This window comes from Miniopterus schreibersii (genome assembly GCF_964146895.1).
Source record: "Miniopterus schreibersii genome assembly, chromosome: 12".
NCBI lineage: Eukaryota > Metazoa > Chordata > Mammalia > Chiroptera > Miniopteridae > Miniopterus > Miniopterus schreibersii.
The window spans coordinates 54,520,975-54,543,939 of record NC_138112.1 but is presented as its reverse complement, the minus strand read 5'-3'; the positions used below and the strand labels follow the sequence as shown (position 1 = coordinate 54,543,939).

Here is a 22,965-nt window from a genome sequence, read left to right as displayed (position 1 = left end):
GATTATAATAAGTGTATTCAAGTTGAGCCTTATGGCTTCATTGCTAATCATTCCTAAGGGTATGTCTCAATATGTAAAAAGAGCAAGGAGCAAAATACTAATTGCAACGGAGACATTCAGAAGTGAGGAATTCAAAAAGCTGTTTCAATCCAATTGCTTAATCGGTCAGGATCGCTAGACATAAAACAGGCGAGAAGAGAAAGGTCAGCTGTTGAGAGAGGATCGGGAATAGAGACCTGGGAAAACTTTTTGCTCTGTGAAGTTTTCATTAAAATGATATGTTCTTATTTAATAGGGTTTCTCAAATCGTGGCGTGTGTTCAATCTAAATCGTAGGTGTGTGCCCAAGTCAAGGTTGCTAGAGAAAAGAAATTGACATTGCTAGAAAAATGACTTCTTGCCAAGTGAGGAAGCATAAATCACTGACCAGGGAATGAAAGGCAAAGCATTGAACTAGGCCGTGCTTGGAGTGGGATGAAAGGCTGCCTCGCAGGGAGCTGGCAAAGTGTAAGGTGGCTGCTGTCTTTTAAAAGACAGAGAGTAGGGACTTAAACAACAGTCCTGCACATGCCCTTCAGCGTTTCATGGTTAAAGGAAATGATGTTGTATTTCTAATCAAAAACTCATTAGTTAGATGCAGAGAAATTTCTCAGTAGGGGAAACACCATGCAGAAGTCCAAAAACGCATCTCTATTCAATTACTTCAAATTATAAATGGAAGTTAGGTGCTTTGCCAACATGAGCGCCTTGTTATTATCACTGCGGTGACGATTATTGCCTTCGGCGACTCTTCCAAGCCAGGGAAGTTTACAAAAGACTGGGGGACAGGAGAGGGCAATGTCCTTCCTAAAATGTTCTTCAGTGTAATTCCCAGTCATAAGATTCCTGCCTTTCGTCACATTCTGCACACACACAACACTAGGCATGACGTTTCTGGGCTTTTCTTGACAGGCCCAGCTTTCTGGAGCCCAGGGGTGGCGATCCAGGAGAACTCCTCCACCCGCAGCCGGGCGGGCCTCCCGCAGGCCCAGCAGCCGGCATGGGCGGCCCCGCGCCAAACGGGTCTGGGTGTATCTGAACGGGCGCAGACCCGAGGACGGCACGCACGCCTGGGGCAGAACCATCTCAGAGGTAAGCCTAGTCCGAAAGGGGAGGCCTCCCCAGGCCTGGCATTTCCACATGGTTAGGTCAGACGAATCGTTACCTCCCTAACCCTCGTCCTCTGAGCTGGAAAATGGGAATAAAACTTCCTTCTCAGGATTACTGTGACAATGAAGGAGCTTATATGAGTGAACACGTGGAGTCCAGTGCCGCCTGATGTATGTGTGAATCAGAATAGGACCCTTGGCCAACAGGAACAATGACAGTTAAACCCACTGCAGCCCAAGAGTAAAATCTAAACTTTCGAATAATTTAAAATAGTTTTCCTGTTCTGTTTTAAACCCAGTTTTTACAAAAAAAATGATATTTCCCCAGTCAGGTATTATTCTGTAGGGAAAACAATAGTGTTCTTTAGAGAAAACCTACCATAGTCTTCCTACCCGGAGTCCTGGGATTGCAGCAGGATTTTGGATTTTGGTAGATTTTTAAAAAGTCTTACCTGTTTCAGTGATATCTCAAAGACTTGTTTGGCTTTTTTATTTTGTGAGATGTGTTTATAAATTGGGGGGGAACAAGATGAAAGCAAAAAAAGATGAGATGGGGGGGGTGCAGGGAAAACAAGGTGGTGCAGTAGACTGGCCTGGAGGAGATCACACAAGTTGATGAGGGCGCCTGGAGTAGAGGGGGCACCCCCGAGGAGTTCTGCCCCGAAGAGTGGTTCAGCCTCAGAGTGTGCCAGGGACCACTCTTCTTCCACAGGGACTTTGAATAAGAACTGTGACAGCAATCACATCTCAGAAGTTGACAACCAATTTGCTATACTTGAGAAAGGAGATAAAAATACAGAAAATCTACTCAAAACTAGGAATACAAGTAAAGACCCTTCATATTCACAGAAAAAAAAGAAAAGAAAATGGATTTTAAAAAGAGAGTGAAAGCTTTCTCAGGAGAGAGCATTCTGTAATAGGTTCTATAACAAAGCTGAAATGTTTCTTGTTGGTTTCGTTGAAGATCTCAGTTTGTATTGTAGATGCTGAGTCTTAAAATGCACTTATCCACTGCAACTAGAACTGATACATCAGTGAGGGAATAAGAAATGATTAACAAATGGGCACGGGGTGGACAAGGGACTACAGGATTAGAGATAGCCTATCAGACTTAGGATAGCAAAAACTTACTATAACTGTCACAGAAATTACATATATACGGCAGAGGAATGGCTTTTTGACTTATGTGACTCTCATGTAGCATCTAAAAGCCATTTCGTAAATATTATTCCATGATCATGCAATGTTTTATGACCTTTGTACACGAAGGACACTATGTTAGATGCTGTAAGGTATTGTTCTCATTTATGTGTGTGGAAACTTTATAGTGCAGTATAATTCACAGGTTAATATCAATAGTAGTGGCAGCCGTCGGAGGAATAAAATAACACATGGTCTGTGCTCTCATTAAATTCATATTCCAAATTGGCAAAGCGCTGGAAAGGTGTCAAGGTTTACTTGGGTGTGTAGAGAAACAGGCACTCTCATGTTGACGGAAGGGCAGCTTTTTGGAGGGCAACATGGGCGTTCGTATTATAAGAAAATGTACTGCTGAACTTTATCCCAAGGATATTTTCATGAATTTATGCAAGGATTGTTTAGTAAGAATATTTACCACAAGGCTATTTATAATACAGATAGATTAGAAATAATTTAAACACTCACAAATAGGGAGTTGGTTAAGTGAATTATAGTACATAGCATGGAATATTATAACTCAAAATAAACTTTAGAAAGAATAATGACAATAAAAATGTTTAAGATATACTAAGTGAAAGAAGCAAAATATAAAGCACACGGAGTTGAATTCTATATGCGTACGTGCACACACCTAGGAAAAAAGACTGGAAGGATTTTATTTTTGGAAGTATTTCCTGAATGGTCTTATTATTGGTGACCTAATAAAGGTGGTGCTTCTTTCTTGTGTGGTTTTCTATGTGTTTCATATTTTGTTGTGATGAACACAAGACTGTCTTCGTAAGAAAAATGTGTTTGCTAAGGGAGCCAGCATTCTTCTTAGAGCAGTGCTAACAGCATGTGACATGGTCAGATTAGTAGTGCAGGCGGACGTTCAGTAGTCAGAGGAGGGGAACACTGCCCACTGGGGTGAAGGAGAAGGCCTTCGCAGAGGAATCAATCGGGACGCTGAGGGAACTGGAGACGTGGGGAAGATTCATCATCTTAGGCTGAAAAAACATTAACAAGGATCAGGGGCACCACACACAGCAATATGGGTGTTAGAATTCATAAGCTGTATTAGGTAGATGGTCCCTGAACTGACAAGTAGGGAGAGATACATACAACTGGAGAGATTTTTTAAAAGCATCCGGTGGGACCCCACATACCGCCTGTTTTATTCTATTAGGACTGTCTTGACAACATACCGCAGGCGGGGTGGCTTAAACAGAAACTATCTCTCAGGGTTCTGGAGACCGAGAAGTCTGAGGTGAAGGTGCCAGCAGGGTTGGATTCTGATAGGGCCTCTCTTTCTGACTTGCAGACAGCTGCCTTCTGCCGGTGCGTGTCCTCACACAGCCTTACCTCTGTGCACTCATGGAGAGGGAGAGAGAAAAGCTCTGGCGTCTCTTCCTCCTGTTAAAAGACTGTAGTCCGATCGGATTAGTGCCCCACCCTTATGACCTCATGAACCATAATTACCTCCTTAAAAGGCCCTTTCTCCACCTATAGTCAAACTGAGTGTCAGGGCTTCAAACTGAGTTTGGGGGAGGACTCCATTCAGCCCCTAACACTACCCAGACTAAAGTGCTTGAGCACTAGTGGTAGTTGTCTCTGAGTAAGGTAATGGCATCCTGAAAGCTGTGTTCTAGGGACATTAATGTGGCCTCAGTGTGTAGAAAGGACTTAAGAGATGCCTAGAAAGTTTTCTGCATGTTATCTCGTCTTCTGCTTTGTTTATTTTTTTAAAATTTTATCTCTTCCTGTTCCTTTTCCATGCCCTTGACTTTTGTTTCTAGGGTCCTGCCTAAGGTTCTCTGTGCCCAGGTAGAAAGGTGTCATTTCAGGCTATGAGAAATGTAAAGAATACTTCTGCAGAGTGGACTTGTGTCGAAACAGACAGACAACGGGGAGAGGGGCTCAGATTTCCCTGGGGGGTCTGGCTGATGCCGCCAAGTCCAGAGGAGCGGGAAGATGCGGTGGCCGGTGCTTTGGCCGGGAGAAAGGAGCAGGACGCCTTTCAGGCGCTTCACTGCCGCCTGTAACGAGCCCCCGGCGGTGTTGGAACCCAGCGGGCTTCCCCGCACGTCTCTCTGGCCATCCGGATGGTTTCGCCACACCCTCCCTACCCACCCTGAGCATTGCTAGGGCAGCTCTCATCCGCAGCCGTGTAGCTCATCTGTCACCCATGCCCCAGGGTGGCTTCCTCACCGGATCACTGGCCTTTTCTCCAGGGCCGACGGCTTTCTCTGATTTATGACCGCCCGGGCCCCTCCCTCTATCGACCGGAGGCATTGGTCTCCTCCCATCCCTGCAACCTCTCTCCTTTCTACAGAATCTCCAAACCAGCCTGTCCTCCCTCGGCCAGGAGCAGCTCTGAATGTGTGAGCGGAGCCGGCAGGGTGAGGAACAGGCACCTTTGATCTGCAGGGGCAAGAACCCCAGGCCCGCAGGGAACGAGCAGGAGTTCCATGATGCCCTCGAGAAGACCTGGTCCAGGAAGATTAAACTCACAGGATAGATTGTGAGAGAGAAATGAAGCACAGAACTTTGTTCCTTTGTTATGAGCTTTGGTGGTTGCAAAAATCACAAACATTTAATTTATGTTATCCACTTTAAAGAAGACACTTGAGTAAATTTAGATTCATTTGAAAAACTGAGAATTAAGAATGTCATTAGAGGTCATAAGCCGACTAGATATTTTACAATCCAATTGTGCTGAAAATGCTTCATTTTCAAATTTATTTTAAGAGTTCTCTAAACTCACTGAGTTTGTCTCATGTAAATAGATCTTTGTGAAAATCAAGTGACATAGGGATATATTTAATTCACATTTTGCATGTTTTTATTTCAAATGTTCATTTTTCTGATTATAAATGGGAAACATGATGTCTACAGAATAGAGATATTCTAATGGTAAAGTAGTAAAAATATAAGAATTACCTTTGCCTGGGATCTTTTCGAGCAAGTTTCTTCCAGAAATCTATCTATACATATTTCTAGGACAGCTCCCAGCCCAGATAGAAACTCAAATATCATACCCTTCGGTTGCTCTAGAGCAGAAAAAATTTGAATAATTTCTATGGATTGAACTGTGTACCCTTCAAACTTTTATCTTGAGGCCCTAACCCCCAATGTGACTGTATCTGAAGGTAGAGCTTTTAGGAGGCAATTAGGGCTAAATAATGTTTTAAGGGTGGGGCCCTAATCTGATAGGATTTGTGGCCTTATCAGAAGAGGAAAATAGAAAGATTTATCTCTTCTCCGACCCTGCGAGAGCATAGCAAGAAAGCAGCTGTCTGTAAGCCAGGAAGAGAGCTCTCACCAGAAACTGAATCAGCCAGCCAGCACCTTGATCTTGGACTTCCCAGCCTCCAGAACTGTGAGAAGTAAATGTCTGCTGTTTAAGACACTCAGTATATGGCGTTTGTTTGGGGAGCTCAAGCAGTCTAAGACGGTGACTATTATTATGGAAAATTCATCTCTGCCTGCATCTCTGCAGTGCTTCTTTTCTTTAAGTTGTTGTCATCTAATATCTGTGTATGTGTGTATGTGTTTATGGAAGTCATATTTTATTGAAATTGGGGGAGCAAAAAATACTCTCTAAAATGTACTCCTGCTTTAAATCTTTCTCTAAAGCTTCACCTGGAGTATAACTGCACCCATTTGATGTTGTAGAACATTTTCATAAGCCTCGTATTGTTGCTCTTGTTTATTTTTCTATGTATACCCTTTCTACAGGGCGAGACCTCTTGACAGCTGACAGGATAGATTCGTTCTCTTTAGTTCCCCTAACTTTTACCTTGGGAGTCAGGTTTCTCCCCTCAATCTTAAGTGGGAGGGCTGGTTCATATGCACGGTATTTAGTCAAATTGCTCTTAACTGGATGCTACTTCGAAGGAGAGGTAGGGCTGCATTTAACACCACTCTCCCACTGCCCTTCTCTGATCATCCCACTCTACAGAGGGGAATGTGTTCTTGGATAATTTCAGATATTATTCAATTGGATCCCTTCATCCCTTGCTCAAAACAGCAGCTGAAAACTGCGCTCTGTGAAGTGCATCGTCTCATCACTCTCTTGTCTTGTTTCATATTACTGATTCATTTTCCAGACGTGAGGTGTCATTGTGTGCCCAGTCCTACCCCCACCAGTCTGCATTGTTGTGAACTGTAGCCCCTAAATAGACCTAAAAAAGAGGTGTTGTTGGTGATTTGGGGCTGATGTGGACCTGGCTCCTGTGTTGTGGGGTAACAGGCGTTCGGTCTGTATAGTAGATGAAAGTCCTATAGGCAGGAAGTCTCCTTTCTCCCTCCCTCCCTCCCTCCCTCCCTCCCTCCCTCCCTCCCTCCCTCCCTCCCTCCCTCCCTCCCTCCCTCCCTCCCTCCCTCCCTTCCTTCCTTCCTTCCTTCCTTCCTTCCTTCTTTCCTTCTCACTTTCACTATTTTGTCTTCAAGTTTTGTTCACACTTTAGGCAGCATGTCGACTAATCTAGTGCCATTGACACTTTGCATCTGTACATGAGTTTTTATGATATTTCAAGAAAACTTAAGAGAAATTGAATAAGACCCTCCAGATAGTTTTTTAAATTTACCAAGTTGTTGTTGTTTTTTAAAAAAGACTTTATAATCATAGAATTATAGAGTCAGAGAAGTCTTAGACCAAAACTTTGATTTTTATAGTTGAAGAGTCTCTTTTACAGGGAAGGTGCCTGGCTTGTCTGAGGTCAGACAGAGGCCAGAGCCCAGCTCTCTGTTTTTGTTCCCTAGCTCCTTGCTTGTTGAAAAAAAACTTTAAGCTATTCTGTCACGTCTAGATCCTCAAACTGGAGTTTTTCATATTTATGCATCTCTTAAATAGCGGGAAGTCTTTTTCCACATGGAACAATAGAGAACACAAAGGAAAAATCCACCGAACAGCATTGATGTTCCTCATTGTTCAAGCACTTGAGTGAGCTTTTTATGTCTTTCTTCCCACCTCCTTTTATACCTCTTCCTAACAATGATAAGTAAGACGAGTGTTCAGACTGGGGTACTAGTTCCCTTAAAAGAGTCGAATCTTTAATTGTGTTGTGACAATCCACCCTCCCATGTCTGTCCCTCGGTGTTGCAGCTGCTGGATGACAGCTCGTCCCGTCTGAAAACGGCCCGCCCGGCCAGAACCCTGTTCACCCCGGAGGGACAGCCGATTCTGTCCTGGGACGACATAGAGCGAGACTCGGTCATCTGTGTGTCCACGGGCCACGGCTTTACAACCCACAAAGGTACGGGGACAGTTTCTTTTCCAGCAAGTTTCTGAAGAATTAAAGCTTCCAGTCTCTTCCTCAAGGACCTTCTCCTCTCCACTTTCTATTTCCTGTTACTGAATTTAAATTCACATCTTCATGTGCTGGAACCTCGCTGCTGACACTGTTTGCTCTAAAGAATTCAAAGTTTAAAAAGGAAAAAGAATTCGAAGTTCTGTTACTCTTGTGCCTTATCCAAGGGGCTTATTTGCAGAAATTGTAAAGGGCCTAATTTGAAGGTATTTCCTTAGCGTGAAACCCGAGGAAGGTGAGGCTCACCGACTTCCTACTTTTCAAGTCATTTAAAACTTGGTGTTCTATTAATAGCAACTACTCAGTTTGCAGATTTCCTTTCTTTAGGGATAAGTAAATATGTGCTCGTTTTATCATCTTGTCTGTTCTGCTATAACTTTCTTTGATAAATGATAACTGTGGAAAAAGAACGTGTATTTGTTTTTAAACCAACTGTTGTCCTTTATCCTACTTATCCTGAGGAATTTAAAGCCTTTTTGGTGGGTAGGCACGTATCTGCAAAGACATAATTTTTAGGAAATTCTGAAGAACATTGGTATCATTTTAAAGGAAATTAAAAGATTAGGAAGTGAATTACCTGGGATTCTTAAAATAACAAAGCTAGATGATTTCTTTTAAAAAGTCACCGTAAAATGATTATTTGCTCTAAATGATTATTTATATAATAATAAATAAGTACCTTTATATATAAGGTACGTAAACCAAAAACCTTTCAAACTGTTTCAATCATATCTTTACATTTAGTCCAGAAGGGGCAGAACATAGGCATGAAGACTAAAGAGTAGGGAGACAGGATTTTATTGGGGCGCCCTGCACTGTTGGGGGGAATGCTACAACGGTTCCTCTAGCACCTCCCCATATTCAGGAAGAGGCTCCCATCTTGTATTCTTTGAACTCTGTTGTCCCTGTCGCTCACCCTTACCCAGACCCCAGCTCCTGCTACCCTCACGATGGGGTTCTTTAGAAGAGCACCCCAGTGATGGGCTTCTTATCAGTATTAGCTGACAGCTCTCTGTGTTCCCAAAGTGCACAGCCTATAAAAGAAACCTTCCAGGGGTCCTTCCCTGAAAGAGTTTTCAACCTAAGTATATAAACACACTTGAAATCTTACAGCACAAGTGAGGTGTAGGAGGTACTTCCTGAGTCCCTTCATTATTTATGCCTAATCTTTCCTACTCTCGGGATGGCCTTCTGTCGCCCGGACCTCACCCTGGCCTCACTGCGTTCATTGGGCCTTTCTGATAAATAAAGCTAAGTACGCTTCCGTCCACCTAGCCAAAAGGGTCTCCAAAATACAGTGAGAAATGTAGGCTGCTTTCCCAGAGGCGGGCTCCTTACCAATACAAACTGTGAAGGGAAGAGAGAAAATTGGAAATGCAAATAGCACTCTCCCTACCACTTTCCTCCTGGTTAGCTCTGTGAACCTGGGACCAGGCCATGTGGACGAACGTTCGTTTCTGCATCTTCAATTTTGTAACCGTGTGGATGACTGTGATGTGAAAACTGATTCTTTTCTTAGGAAAGTAGGCCCCCATAGTACCTTCATATGGTGGAAGGGCTAGTGTTTTCTGCAATTATCTGAGTTCTTTCCAGTAAGTGATGTATGTTCTAAAAAATCTGATTTGTGGCAGACTTTTAATTTAGTTGTTCCATAGAAATGTATTTTACTCTGAGTGCCATCTCATTGTTTTCTGAAATAATTAACTTAGAAATAATTATTCAGTAGGAATCTAAATATTCAGACTGTTTAAAAAGAGAGAGAAATGCTACTAGCAAGTATGTATTTATTAAGGGACATTTAATTAATCATTTCACTCATAATTTTTCTGTGACTTCCTGGCTTATCTGTAGTAGAAAATAAGACAGCCTGGGAGTTTCAAAACTAAATACTTTGTAATAATTTATTTTATGTACTATAATTTAAAAACATTTAGCATGTGGAGGTTAATCATCAAAGAATCACATTGGGCTTTTGAAAAATGAATTTGTTTTGGCAAAACAAACCAGATGCTGTTAGAATGGTTTCTTTCACACAAACCCCTAACAAAATTAAAGGAGTTCTTTATGCCAGTTGTCCTGAGATCCGAACGCTGTTCTCACTGCTGTGTTTACGATCTTTTCAGTAGGTTCCATTTTTAGGCCACTCCTAGGTTAGCTTTCAATTCAGGCTTTATACCACGCCTGGAAGGAAGCCCTCTGAAGCAACTGCCACTCTGTAGCAATCCCAGGAATGTTAACACACATCTGATGTGATAAGCAAGTCAAGTGTGCAGGGGGAGAGTGAGGCGTGGGAGCCAAGGTTTTCTGAGGCAACTTCGCGTGTTTCATTATCCTGGACTTTTTATTATTTTCCATAAATACATTAAACTGTCTCTCAAAATCTTTTTTTTTTAAAACAGAGTTAAAACAACTGATGGAGATCAGAGCAAATTATGCCAGAATCCGGAGGCAGCAGGGCCCTGAAGCCACAGACATCGTGGTGCGTCCACCCGAGAGGCTGCAGTCTCTGGTGCATGGACACAATTTCTAGCGGAGCCGTTGTATTTTGTGCTGTATTTTGCTGGGATAATCTACATGTATGTCTACTAATATACTTGCTATGATGTGATTATTATTCATCGTTTTTAATTTTTTAAAAAAATTCTCACCTGAGGATATGTTGTTACTGATTTTTAGAGAGAGAGAGAAAAACATTGATGTGAGAGAGAAACGTCTATTGATGGCTTCCCATACGCACCCCGACCAGGGTTTGAACCTGCAACATGGGCATGTGCCCTGACTGGGGATCGAACCAGCTACTTTTTGGTGTAGACGATGATACTCCAACCAACTGAGCCACTCGGTCAGGGCCATCCTTTTTAGTTTTATGCTGACTCTTTAAAAAGTTATTACCTTCACAGTTTACGTAGAGCCTCATTTAATGCTTCAAATCTATTCCTGGAAAGGCAACAAGTCTAGACAAAGCAAGGCCAATAAAATAACTATGTTAAGTATATTTTCTTCCAGGAAGAAAAAAAAGGAAAGAAAACTACTAGTTATTATTAAAAAATAATTTAGTGGTGTCAAGTTATGTATATATTTAAATAATAAAATAGGCTCTTTGACCACCTAACATTAAATTTGACCCAGACTGACATTTTTCTGGCTCAGCCACTGTTATTTTCCAGATCTCCATGTTAAAACCCTACATACACTGAATGAAGGGGAAATGGCTGGCAGCCACCGAATGCCCCATGAGTCGATCTTTTCTCCTTCAGTTTCCCCTCGTTGTGGCCTATAGGAACAGTGCAGAGCTATATAGGGCACAGCTAGATGTGCTTCATAGGAGTGAAGCTGGATAATTCCAGCCATAAGCTCAGTAACCAAAGGTCTCAGACCGTGTCCTCAACACAGAAACTCTGGGAGAGGATATCTGCGCCATTTGAAGAAAAAGTCATGTAATGTTTTTGTGTGTGTTTTTATAAAGGGATCATGGGAGATTCCTAGCAATCTTAGGTGTCAGTTTTTTCCTGCATTGAAGAAAGAATCATTTAAAAAAAAAAAAGCAGTGACAAATCAGAGTTTGGTTTCCGGTCTGGGTGGAAAATTTCCAAGAAATGCTCTTTTTCCCTCTCTTCCTCTGAAAGCCACTCACAGCTCGGTGTGAATATAAATTGCAACCTGGCTAGGTGTGTACGGAATGGCTCGGCTGGGCTCACTCCCCGGCCCGCCACCTTAATGGGATGCAGGGAGGCAGTAGATCATTCCCGCTGAAGGGGGCTCTCGGTAATCGCTGCAGAAGGCCCCGTATTTACTCCCAGGCTTCAAATCAGCGGGGCTGCACGAGTAAATCCCTGCTGCCTCCAAGCCTGCTAAAAGCAGGGCACGTCGAGGTGAAATTTCACGTCACATCCACAGCAACCTGCCCTTTTGCAGACAGTTTCTCTACAGACAGGGCGATGTTTAGAGGTGGGAAGGCATTCAGAACAGCTCTGTGTGCATGCAAGGAAAAGATTGCATTTTGTTTTGCTCTTTTTTTTTTTTTAACAAGAAAGGTTAAAGAACATGCTCCTGGTTATGAAGTGGGCCAACGGGATTCTTTTTTTTTAATTAAAAAAATTTTTTCAATTACAGTTTACATTCAGTATTATTTTATGTTAGCTTCAGGTGTACAGCATAAGGCCAACGGGATTCTTAACCGGCTGGGCCTCTCCTTAGAATGACAGGATCACCATCCCCATAGACACAGAGCATTTTATGTTTTTTCAAAATATCCTGAAAACAAAGACATTTCTCTGAGCGCAGAAGTACCTATCATTTTGCCGCCACGGATAAGTTGATTTGCTATGAAAACGGCATAATTTCACCCTGGATCAAATGTGCAAATTCCTGTGGAGTCCTCACCGTTGCATGTGAACAGGCCTGAAGCGAAAATTGGTAATATCACACAATGCGCATCGAGCACCAGGAGACATAAGGCAAAACTCCGAACTGAACTTTTCTATTACTGGTAAATGGGATTTTAGATGTAATATAACAGTCATCAACACATCACATCTTACCAGCAAGGCGGCGGTGCTGACTTCGTTGACGACGGCTTGCCCAGGGTATGTTGGCAGTTCATAGCCACTTTTAACTTAGACTGAGGCAGCCCTGCTCTTTCCTTATTATTGACCCTCCTCTGGTTGGCTGGAAGGTGGACTGGGGAGCAGTTACTCCACCTTCAGCAAGGACTATAGGACAAGACTATTGCAATTCTGTTCAGCCCTCCTAGGCTTTTAATAAACCCAGTAATTTCCTTTGGGGACATGTTTATCACATTTGAATCAGCCTCGTATGTATAAGTCACATTTCAATATTTTTCTATCAACTGGAAACCATTTATTATTAAATACTATAGCAACCATCCTCAAGTCCATGGCTTTCTTCAGAAATATATTTCTTGCTGGTTCACAAACACCCTTAAAGCGATCCAGATGTTGAACAGCGTGGCAGCATTTGTGATTGTCCTCGGGTAAAGGACTTTTCTAGATATTTCTGCCCCACCGCTAGCTTTGGTTGCCTGATTAAGTGTTGGAGTGAAGTTGTATGTTTCTACACAAGCTAACTAAAAGCAATATGCCTGAAAGTTTGATGGGCATTCTGAGATTAACCGACAGCATTTATAAACAAGGAGCATTTTATCTGGGTGTTTACATCAGCTTTATAAAGCAGGATACCTCAGTAATGATTCAAAATGCCGAAGTAGTTTCTTAGAGCAATAATCCTGAATTTCCTTTTTTTTTTTTCTTAATTCATAAAAACCAAATATTTTTTATGGGTCAAGAGAACAAAGCAATAAACAAACAACAAATGGTATATAGATAAATCTGTTCTCTTTCAAGAGAAAATCACTTAGAGATTGTGGCCAATAGATGTGCAGCATTTGTGAGCTAACCTTTAATAATAGCCCAGGTGTGCTGAATGTCACTGAGATTTGTGATTCACTGAGGCAGCACATTTTTTCTGGCATTATTTGGAAGAGAGCAAGCAAAACCCACAGGTCTGCATTATTCGAGGACATTACAAAATCAGATGCAAATATCTTCAGTCAAGTGGAATTTGGACCCAGTGGCCCTCCTCAGTGGTTTTTATTACACCAGTGTTTCCAGTTCCCTCCTGCTTCTGAGCACATCTCAACCCCTCCTCAGGCCAGGTAAGCTGAAAGAACGAGCAGCAGTTTTGTTCTCAACACAATAAACTAGAATTTGGCATAAATGGCATTGGTTGGGGCTGCTTGGTCAGAAACAACTGCAGAGCAAGATCAACAAAAACCACTCAGGGGAGGGCTGATGAGAGTAAATGGACCGGCTGCCAACAGTGATGTTCAGTGGGTGCCTGCTGCCAGCCACAGTATTTTCTAATTCCCCCAGCCTGTAATACGAAACCACTATCAATGGGCTGTCACCCTGTACCATATGTGCAAATAGAAATATATGAGGAGAGAGGAAGTGCTTATGCCCGTGGTGCAACTGGGCTGGGGGAGGGAGGAAGAAAGCAGACAGGAAATTATATTTATACGGCGAGGAATGGTGAGGATTCTGAATGGGATGCGCCATCACTCATTGTCTGCTGTATCCCTGGGCTGGCTTACGGGTGGATATGAGGCACAGTCAGCTGCTGGATCCATTAGGTCCTGGCTTATCAGTTCTAGAGCTTTCGAACTTAGGAATTAATATTGGGGTTTTAGCCTGGGTGAAGGTGGTCAACAATGGAGACAGCTGGGCAGGCAATCCCTAGGTACCACCACCAGCAGCTGTTTTAAAGGAAAGTGCAAACTGTGCTGGAGAGAAATGGAGGAGAGGAGGGGACCCCAAGCAGTGCCAGGGTTAGCACCCCACAAAGTATAAGATTTTATGATACCGCTTTTTAAATTTCTACTACCCTCTCTCTTCTTCCTTCCTGTCTTCTCTCCTGGCCTTTTGACCTCTCCTCAGCCTTCTTTGCTTTTCTAAGGGCCTTTAAATCCCATCTTTTATCTTAAAAAACAACCTCCCCTGGAGCCATTCATGGATCAGCAAGAATGCTTCCTTAACATGCTCCTCAACATGTAATGTGCGCACAGATGTGATGAATACAGAGTCCCAGGCTCCATTCTGCCGCGGGCAGGGGCCTGCCTTCGACAGCCTGCGGGCCACGCTTTACGAACCCGCCCAGTGTGGTGCCTGTCAGCGGGTGTGACTCCAGCGCTAAGTGCGGTTTCAAGAGCACTGTGGACACTGTCATTCCCATGTTCGGGGTTATGAAGGCAGAGAAGCACTTGCTGTGTGTGGAGGAGTTTGAGTCAAAATGCCCTCATGTTTGCCCATCACCGTTTCCTTGAGAAATAATGGAAATATCCTTGTGTCCGGACCAACCACCCAGAGATTATAACCAGGACCCAGACTTTGGAGGCAAAACAAGTGAGTTTGAGGTGCTGGAGCTTCCAGGGATAATTAAGCTGCCTTCGGTGCTGATGAAATCTTGCTGTTTTAAAGGTCACAGGAGTAATGTCAGGGTTAGGGTACATTTATAAAGGAGCAGAGTAATTTTAAGGGTGGGGGGAATGCCAGCTTCTTAGAGTTTTCTTATGCATTTTTATTGCATAAAAAATAAAAGCTTTGTAACGGGCAGGGAGAGGTCCTATTTGCCAAAGTGACCCTTTTTGCACTGAAGGAGCTTCTTGCTGGGGGGAGGCTAACCCTCTCTGTTCTATGTTTGCTCTAAGTCTAGTTAATGTGGAAGCCTGAGCCATCCGCATCCTGCCAGGCTCATCTAAGAGTGTGAAATTCCACAGGATATTATTTCAGCTCAGTAAGAAGTACTTTTCGAAAAATTAATTTTCAAGATAGTTTCTTTTGCCCCATAAATGGAATCCATAGAGGTTGAGAGACAGATAATTTCCTTAGAGACAGAAAATAAAAATATTTTTTCAAGGAACAAATTCATATACAAATATAGCCAGGCACTCACTATTCTGGGTGCTGAGCCTGCAAAGGTGTATGTAATAGGGGTATGGCTACTTGGGTAGTGCAGAGGCCTTGAATGCTGGAGTCTCTCCAAAACTCATGTGTTGAAATTCTATGCCCCAGTGTGACAGTTTTAGGAGGTGGGGTCTTTGGGAAGTAATTAGGATCAGATGAAGCCGTAAGGATGGAGCCCTCATGAATAGAATTAGTGCCCTTATAAGAGTAATAAGCGAGCTTCCTTCCTCTGCTCTCTGCCATGTGAGGCTGCAACGAGAAGCAGTCTGCAACCCAGAAGAGGGCTTTCGCAACAACCTAGCCATCCTGGTACCTTGATCTCGGACTTCTAGGCTCCAGACCTATGAGAAATAAGTTTCTGCTGCTTGTAAGCCTATGGTACTTTGTTATAGCAGCACGAGCTAAGACACGCATTATCACATCAATCCCTAGACTATTACACAAGTTTCTTATGAAACAAGTCTTGCGCTTGTTGACAAGGCAGTATAGATAGACTTAAATTCATTTATCACAAGGCAAACCTAAGCAATGTTGACTAGGATCCCTTCTTTGCTAGTTGTAACTTTCAAAACACTCCTAAGGCCTGAGAGAGTGGAACACATTCTCTCTCATCAGTGCCCAGATGGACCCTGCTCGCTGCCTCTGCTGCAGGCAGCCAGGCTTGGAAGGGAAGACATGTCACCTTCTTTCACAAGTGTGATGATTTGTGGCTGAGACGGGAGAGCCTGCTTTCTGAACCACATGCCCCCTGGTGCAGGCAGGCCAAGGCAAGATGAATGGTATTATAAGACAGACATCTGAATGTTTCATATTAAATTAGTCCCACAGAGAACCCAGAGTTCTCATTCCATAAATCACCAAGTAAAATAAACTCCCTCCCAGGTTAGATTGCTGTGACTTTGGCCTGTGGTGTCATAGATAATCTGAGAACAGTTAAACATTTGTCTGAAATAGTAATAATTTTCAGCATATTTACTCAGTGACATGGAGGTGACCCAGACTGATCTCTGTTGCCAGAAACAGCATGTAAATGGGAGTCAGCCAATTTAGGAGATTTCCAAACGAGAGTCACTACTCCTCACCCCCTCCACCTACTTGGAAACTGCCATGAGCTCCTTGAGGAGCTGCTAGGTGCTGGGGGCCGAGAGGAGCAGACCTCACCGCCCTGGAGAGTAGGTGCGAAGGGCACTGACATGCCCATCCCTTCACTACGTTCCATTGCAGCACCACTGGAAACCCACTTTCACCTTGTCTTGCTCTAAGCATCACAGAGCTAGGAAGCACCTTGATTCTACTAAAGCCACATTTCTTTTCAATGACAAAAGTTTATTCTGAGAATAATTTACATATCCTTGGACCTATTCTGGTTCTATTCCTGAGCTGACACTGTAGCTACTGGGGGCATACTAGGATGAAAGGAATATTAGACTGAGGTTTATGAGATCATTCAACTTGATGCTAACTGGTTGGGGGCCCATCTGAGCTCCTGCTTCCTCTTCCATAAAATGAGGAAGGTAGACTCTTCCATCTCTAAAGTCCCACCCAACTTGAAACATCTGATTCTGATTCAGTAGCGAGATATGATTGGGCAGCAAGGACTCCAGGTGATCTTGGGAAGCGCCTCTCTCTGCTTGGTGGGACCTTTCTACAGGGGTTCACTAGGACCTGCATCCATATCATCTTGAACCTCAGAAACCCAGTTCAAATGTTATCAGAGTGACAGAGGGGGGCCACGGCACAGCTTAGTGGTGGCCAAGGACTGGAGGTGGTACCTCCCAGGGAAGGACCTCTGGGCTTGCTGTCAAAGGCCTGAGTGCAGTCTTTCCTCCTGCCAGGCTGCGCAGGTCCTTTGGCATGAGAATCCAGTAAGAAGCATAGAAAGGAAAGGGCACCAGCCCTGCAGAGTGACTGCACGTGCCAGGCCCCGTGTTGGCCTTCTGCACTGTCGTCTGTTTCATTCCACACTCATGACCACCCCCAGAAGTAGGTAGTTTTCCTACTTCCACTTTCACGTTTTACAAATGATAAAGCTGAGCTTCTGAGAGATGAAATATCTTGCCACCAACCAATAAGCGGCAGGGCTGGTATTTGATCGCAAATCGGCCTAACCTCAAAGCCTGTGCTTGTTGCGTTATTCGGTGCTGTAGAAATTTCAGGTATGGTTAGTGGTTATTCTAAAGCTGAGTTCACTGGTTGTCTTCAAGGAATAGTTTCACTGTGGTCTAGTCGCTGCCTGCTTGGAAGATTTCCCTGGTGATGGCTGAGTTAGGCAAACTGAGTTACACTTGGATGCTCAACCTGAGATGGGAGGGCCACTGCCAACGGCATGGGAGAGGCCCTGGCCAGCTCGTCGGGACATAGCAAGCCATCAGCGGTCTCACTTCCTGCCTTAATGGCTGTATTCATCCATGTATTAGCTGTTAGGGCTGCAGTAACGAAGTACCAAACACTGGGGTCTTAAACAACAGAAATTCCTTATCTCACAGTTCTGGAGGCTGGAAGTCCAAGATCAAGGTGCCACCAGGATTGGCTCCTTCTGAAGCACAAGGGAAGGATCTGTTCCGTGCCTCCGCCCTGGTTTCTGGTGGTTTGCAGACACTCTTAGGCATTCCTCGGCTTGTAGAGTCATCACCCAATTTCTGCCTACACTTTCACGTGCCATTCTCCCCGTGTGCCTGTCTGTGTCCAGATTTTCCCATTTTATAAGGACACCAGTCATATTGGATTAAGAGCCCATCCTAGTCCAGCATGACCTCATCTTAAATTACATTTGCAGTGATCCGATTTCCAAATAAGATCACATTTTAAGATGCTGGTGGGGGAGGTGAATATTTGGGGGGAGGGGGAGCACTTTTCAATTCATAACAATCGGCAACGAAAGTCCTAACCCTCACCCGACAAGCACTTCACGTGAGCACAGGCGCTCTCCGTGAAAGATCACAGCGTTCTTCCCGGATGGCACGTCTCTCTCCCTTTTAAGTCTTTCTTGTCTCATACTAACACTGGGGTCCGATATTAATGGAAAAACCATTAAAAAAAGCACTATTATCCTATGAGGCAAAGTGAATGCACTCAACTGTAAAAGGAAGACTTATCGATCAAGCTCAGGTAAGCCTTGCTTGTCAGACACTTTGCGGCTAAGGAATGTGTTTTTATTGCCTGGTCAGATAGTTCAGATTTCCGGTCAGTCTTAGTAAAGACCCCTTTTACAACATTGATAAAATTTTATCACAGAGCCATGAAAACAAAATTAGATTCCATAACTCACATCAGACCTTGAAGGGGATGCCTCTATAAATTTTACAAACCTTATCAAGTTTTAATCCACCTATTCTGATAAATATTTTTAAAATAGCAACTTCTGCTGAACTTCATGGATATGTATGTGCGTATATAAATAAGTGTGTATAGAAAATCTTTTCTTTCTCTCCCGCTCTATCTTACAGGAAAGAAAACATTCTTTGCCTATTTGGAAACAGAAGACTGTGACAGAAAGGCCAATTATTTAGATGGCAGAACACTCCGAATTTAGGCAAATCCACTTCTATGAAACAAATCTCTGTAGTTTCTTGAAAAATTTAGTCCTAAAGTGTATCCTTCAAAATGACTGGCTTTTTCATGGACAGATTTTGAAGAATTACCAACACTGATAAATCAGCTATAAGTCCCTAATAAGGCACTTCATAATCGAGGGTAATGTTAGCCATAGATATTTTGTATCCAAGTGAAATCCTGTCTACATTCCCTAGTTTTTCCAGTCTATAGAGTAGCCTATTGGGGGGAAAAATAATTGCATGTATATTGAGCCACATGTCTTGTCTCCCCAACTAGATGGTAAGGAGGGCTGAGACCCTTGTTTTAATATACTTGGCACAGGGCTGTGCCCATCAGGACCCAGGGATAATGCCCAGCAGTCCCCCTGCCAGAGCAATGAGATGGGAAGATGAGGCTGAGCCACTCTTGTGCTGGACCACAGACGGACATTACAACCGTGTGACAGGCACAGACAGAGGACGTGCTGGATAGGATTTCATGTCAGTCAGTTGTGCAGGAACTGAAACCCTCAGAGTCAGCTGAAACGGAGTTATCGTTGGATAGCCCTTTCTGCTTTTCAGAGGCAAGAAACACTTCTCCAAAGTGTGCAAATGAAGTAAATGTCATGGTGTAAACCAGGCCTCTTATATTCTTAAAATATATCTTCGATGAATATACATTTTGGTTTCAAATGCCAAGTTTAAAGAAACATTCAAAAATTATGTGAAATTCCTTATAAATGTATCGACAACATTTAAAACCTCAATAGACTGTCCAAGGGGAGTTCGCAAACTGTTTTGGGTTCAGACACCCCTTTGAGAATCTTTTGAAAAGTCATAAACTTACAAAACGGTCCTACAAAAAGTGTTTCTTTTGTAACATTCCATGGGGCTCCCAGGCCTACCTGAAAAACATCTGCCAACTCCAAGTAAAGAACTCCTGGTAAAAAAGATCTTTCTGAGTTCCATAATCTTTAAGGTTAGGGGGCCATAGGATTAGCACCTCTCTGGAAGAGTTCGCAATCCATGTCAGATGAAGCAGGTTCTAACTTTCACGGTGGAAATATGCTATATCCTATTCAGAAACAATAAACCATGAAGGTTTCTTATCGTCTTTGAGTGTGATTTTTGCATCTATGAATCTTAAGTGAGAAAAGAGAGGGAAATATAAACTACTTCAGTGTTAACTTTGGGAGTTCCTTGGAGAAAGCGCTTATTACCTGGAAGAGAAAAGCCAATTAAGTTGATGTTTCTTGCATTGCAAGGCCACTTGACTTGCTGCTCTTACAGGCAGAAGGGACTACGTGCTGTTTCCCTGCTGTCTGTCGGGAGGATGATCGGGAACGTTGGCCGCCGGGCAGGTCAGCAGAAGAGTGGCCGGAGCCTGCCGGGGGAGCAGGGCCACCAGGCCCTAGGGAAACAGGATCTCAGGTGGGCACCTCCTGCTGTTTCCACTGCTCTACTTTAGTGCACTTGGCTTTTATATAAGATGGCCATGTTTCCACATGTTCAGGGAACTTTCTGATCATTTTATTCCAAGTAATGTTAGCACCGTACTTCAGTTAACTTAGTCAAAGTTTTCTGTGCCCTCAGTCAGAAATGACATTAAGATGCTTTTTAACTCCCTTTGAGGTGTTGTTTTGAAACCTTCAAACTGTTACATTTTTCTATGAAAATATATTGGATTATAATTTAATGTCACTGTCCTTGGCTAGAGTCCTAATATTAGAAAGGACACTAAGCTGGGAGCCAGAGACACCCTCCAAGGCTGCTCAATCTGTTCTCTGCTTTGTTCCCAGAGCCCAGCACGGTGCCTGGAACACAGTAGGTACTCTTTCAATCTCTGTTAAATATCAAATGAGGAGCTGAATTTCAACCCTGGCCGTGCTTCTGACTACCCATGGGACATTTATTTTCTCATCTGTAAAATGAGAATAACAATTTTTGAATAGTCCTCACAATTAGGCATACACTGTTAGGCAGGTATGAAAGAAGTTAAGTACCATTGCATTATCGCAGGGAATGAAAGGGGTCACAGCCACAGAATTCAAAATAGGTGGTTGTTTTTATTTTGTAGAATTTTAATGCTATATTAAAATGAGCAGAACCACCGCATCTGCGCCTAAATGCATCAAAATGCTGAGCTTTCTCTCACTCCTGCTTAGGACCCGCGACACCTCAGGGCTGCCTTGTGGCCAGTAGGGAGGGGTTATGACAGTCGTGGAAGTGAGAAGGGAACTTCAGGTCCTCAGCAGGGGAGGGGGAGGCAAAGCTGCCATTGAAAGTTAGTAAAAATGATTTTAAAGGTGCTGCTGGCATATGTTTTTGGGATTGCGGTTTACTCAGGTATTCGAGAAGCGAGGAATATCCAAACCCAGAGGAGATGGGCATCACTTGTCCACGTGACGTATGCACAGAATTCCTGTCGGCGCTGCCCGCGAGCTGGGCCGCCGCTGAGCGACAGTCCCCACTGTCGCCGCCCCGCCGGCCTCGCCCAGGCGCCAGCTGGGGAGCAGCCCAGGGAGGAGCGGGCGCCGCGGAGAAGCGGGCCAGGGAGCGGACCTTCCTATTCAGAGGCACGCGGCCGTCGAAAAATATTTGTTGAGTGAATAAGTAAGTGAATGGTGATATAAAACATAACATTTGCAGAGGGTAATGACTGCAGTTTCCTACTTTGGGGCACTCTTCTATGGAGTTTGGGGAAGAGAGCGGTAGACCTGGAGTTAGTGAGGAAGGCATGGCCTCTGCTATACTCAACAAGTTGGGCGACCCTGGGAAATCGCCCTCTGAGTCCTGAATATAGGCTGATAAATATCCGATTTATCATCAGAAGACTCTCGAGTTGTAGAGACACTGGATTCTGACAAGGGCAGAGTATAGCACATGTTGAGATGACTTCAGAAATGTGACTGAGTTGATCTCTCTTGGGGCCCCAGGAGAACGTCATTGTCACCTCCGCTGTTACCCGCAGAGTCATCGGAAGGGGAAGGGTGGCCCGCAGGCAGGAGCACAGGTGCTGGAGGCGGTGGGCGTTAGCTAGGAAGTCACCTGCCGCATGGCAGGCACCTTGCTACGTCTTTTCATTCATGAGTCTGCTTAGTCCTCACAAGTAGGATTAGCCCATTTTGCAGATCTGGAAACTGAGGCACTGTGATCTCACAGCTGAGAAGGGGCAGGGGGAAGCCTGATGCTGAAGGCATGGGCGCTAACCCCCTGCACTAACTGTTGCCTATCTGCTCATGTGAGAGTATCTATTTATTGTGCACCTTCTGTGGGCTAAGTACTTGTTTGATCAAGTTCAATTTGACATTAAGCAGATAACCCTTCTTTGTGTCAGGAGAAAAGAAAGGGCACAGAAAAGGGGGGAAAAGGGAACAGACGAGTACAAAGAATAGCCTACTTGTTCCTTTGATTGAACTCCGGAGAAACAACATTTTTTTTTCCTTGCTACCACTCTCTGAGCTTCTGGAATCTCTCTATCTGCTCTCTGTTTGAACTTGGGAAAATAGAAAACTTATATTTTCTCTGTTCCCGGAGCTTTCGGAATCCCAAAACATTTGGTTTAGATTAAATCCGCTGACCGAGGCATCATAATTCGACTTCAATACAGATGATCCCGTCACCCGCCGCCTTATCTAACCTCACGGCTTATTACAGTACCAGAGTACACTGGCCCTGGCAGGGGTGGGGCTGGGGGTGGAGAGGGTCACTCAGGTTTAGCAGCCACATGTACGCAGCAGGGTGGTGTCCTTCTCAAATCAAAAGGAGTAGATTCATAAAACCCAATCAGGAGCATGTGTGTGCATATAAGCCTTTTTTTTTTTTTTTTTTTTTTTTTTTGCCTGAATCTAAATTATAGAGATTTTAATAGCTTCAGTAATTAGACAAGTATGCAGTCAGCCCCATTATGTTCCTGTGTAATATCACACTCCCCAGGGCCCAGCTTCCCTGCTTGCTGGGCTCCCTGCATGGGCCCCCTTCCCCCTTATTTTGTACCACAGGGAAGCAGTTTTCTTTTCAAAGAGCTCACTGTTCACATTGTTTTTGTTCCCTCGATCTGGAGGTTGGATTTGCTTTCTCAGGGGTTTCACCATTGCATTGCCCAGTTGTGTAGCAAAAGGACAGCTCGGCATCTGGCCTATCACGTGCATCCCCCACCATGCACAGGGCACACTGGGGGTGGCACAGCAGATGCCACAATGGCGGAGAAGGCACTCAGCGTGACGACTGGCACAGAGCAGACACTTCAAAATGTTTACACCTGAGTCTCTTTAACAAACTCTTCACCGTTTAATTATTGACCTTAAAGGAAG

General features: G+C 43.9%; 1 protein-coding gene across 1 annotated transcript in view; it reads left to right on the top strand.

The window, feature by feature from the left end:
- The window catches only part of DCDC1 (doublecortin domain containing 1), a 279,224-nt gene extending 267,475 nt beyond the window's left edge, over positions 1-11,749 (top strand). The window contains exons 37-39 of the mRNA XM_081153073.1: positions 951-1,130; positions 7,434-7,584; positions 10,038-11,749. Coding sequence (XP_081009199.1) covers positions 951-1,130; positions 7,434-7,584; positions 10,038-10,168 — 462 coding nt within the window. The 3' untranslated portion in view covers positions 10,169-11,749. The remainder of the gene's footprint in view (positions 1-950; positions 1,131-7,433; positions 7,585-10,037) is intronic.
- The last annotated feature ends 11,216 nt before the right edge of the window (positions 11,750-22,965 follow it).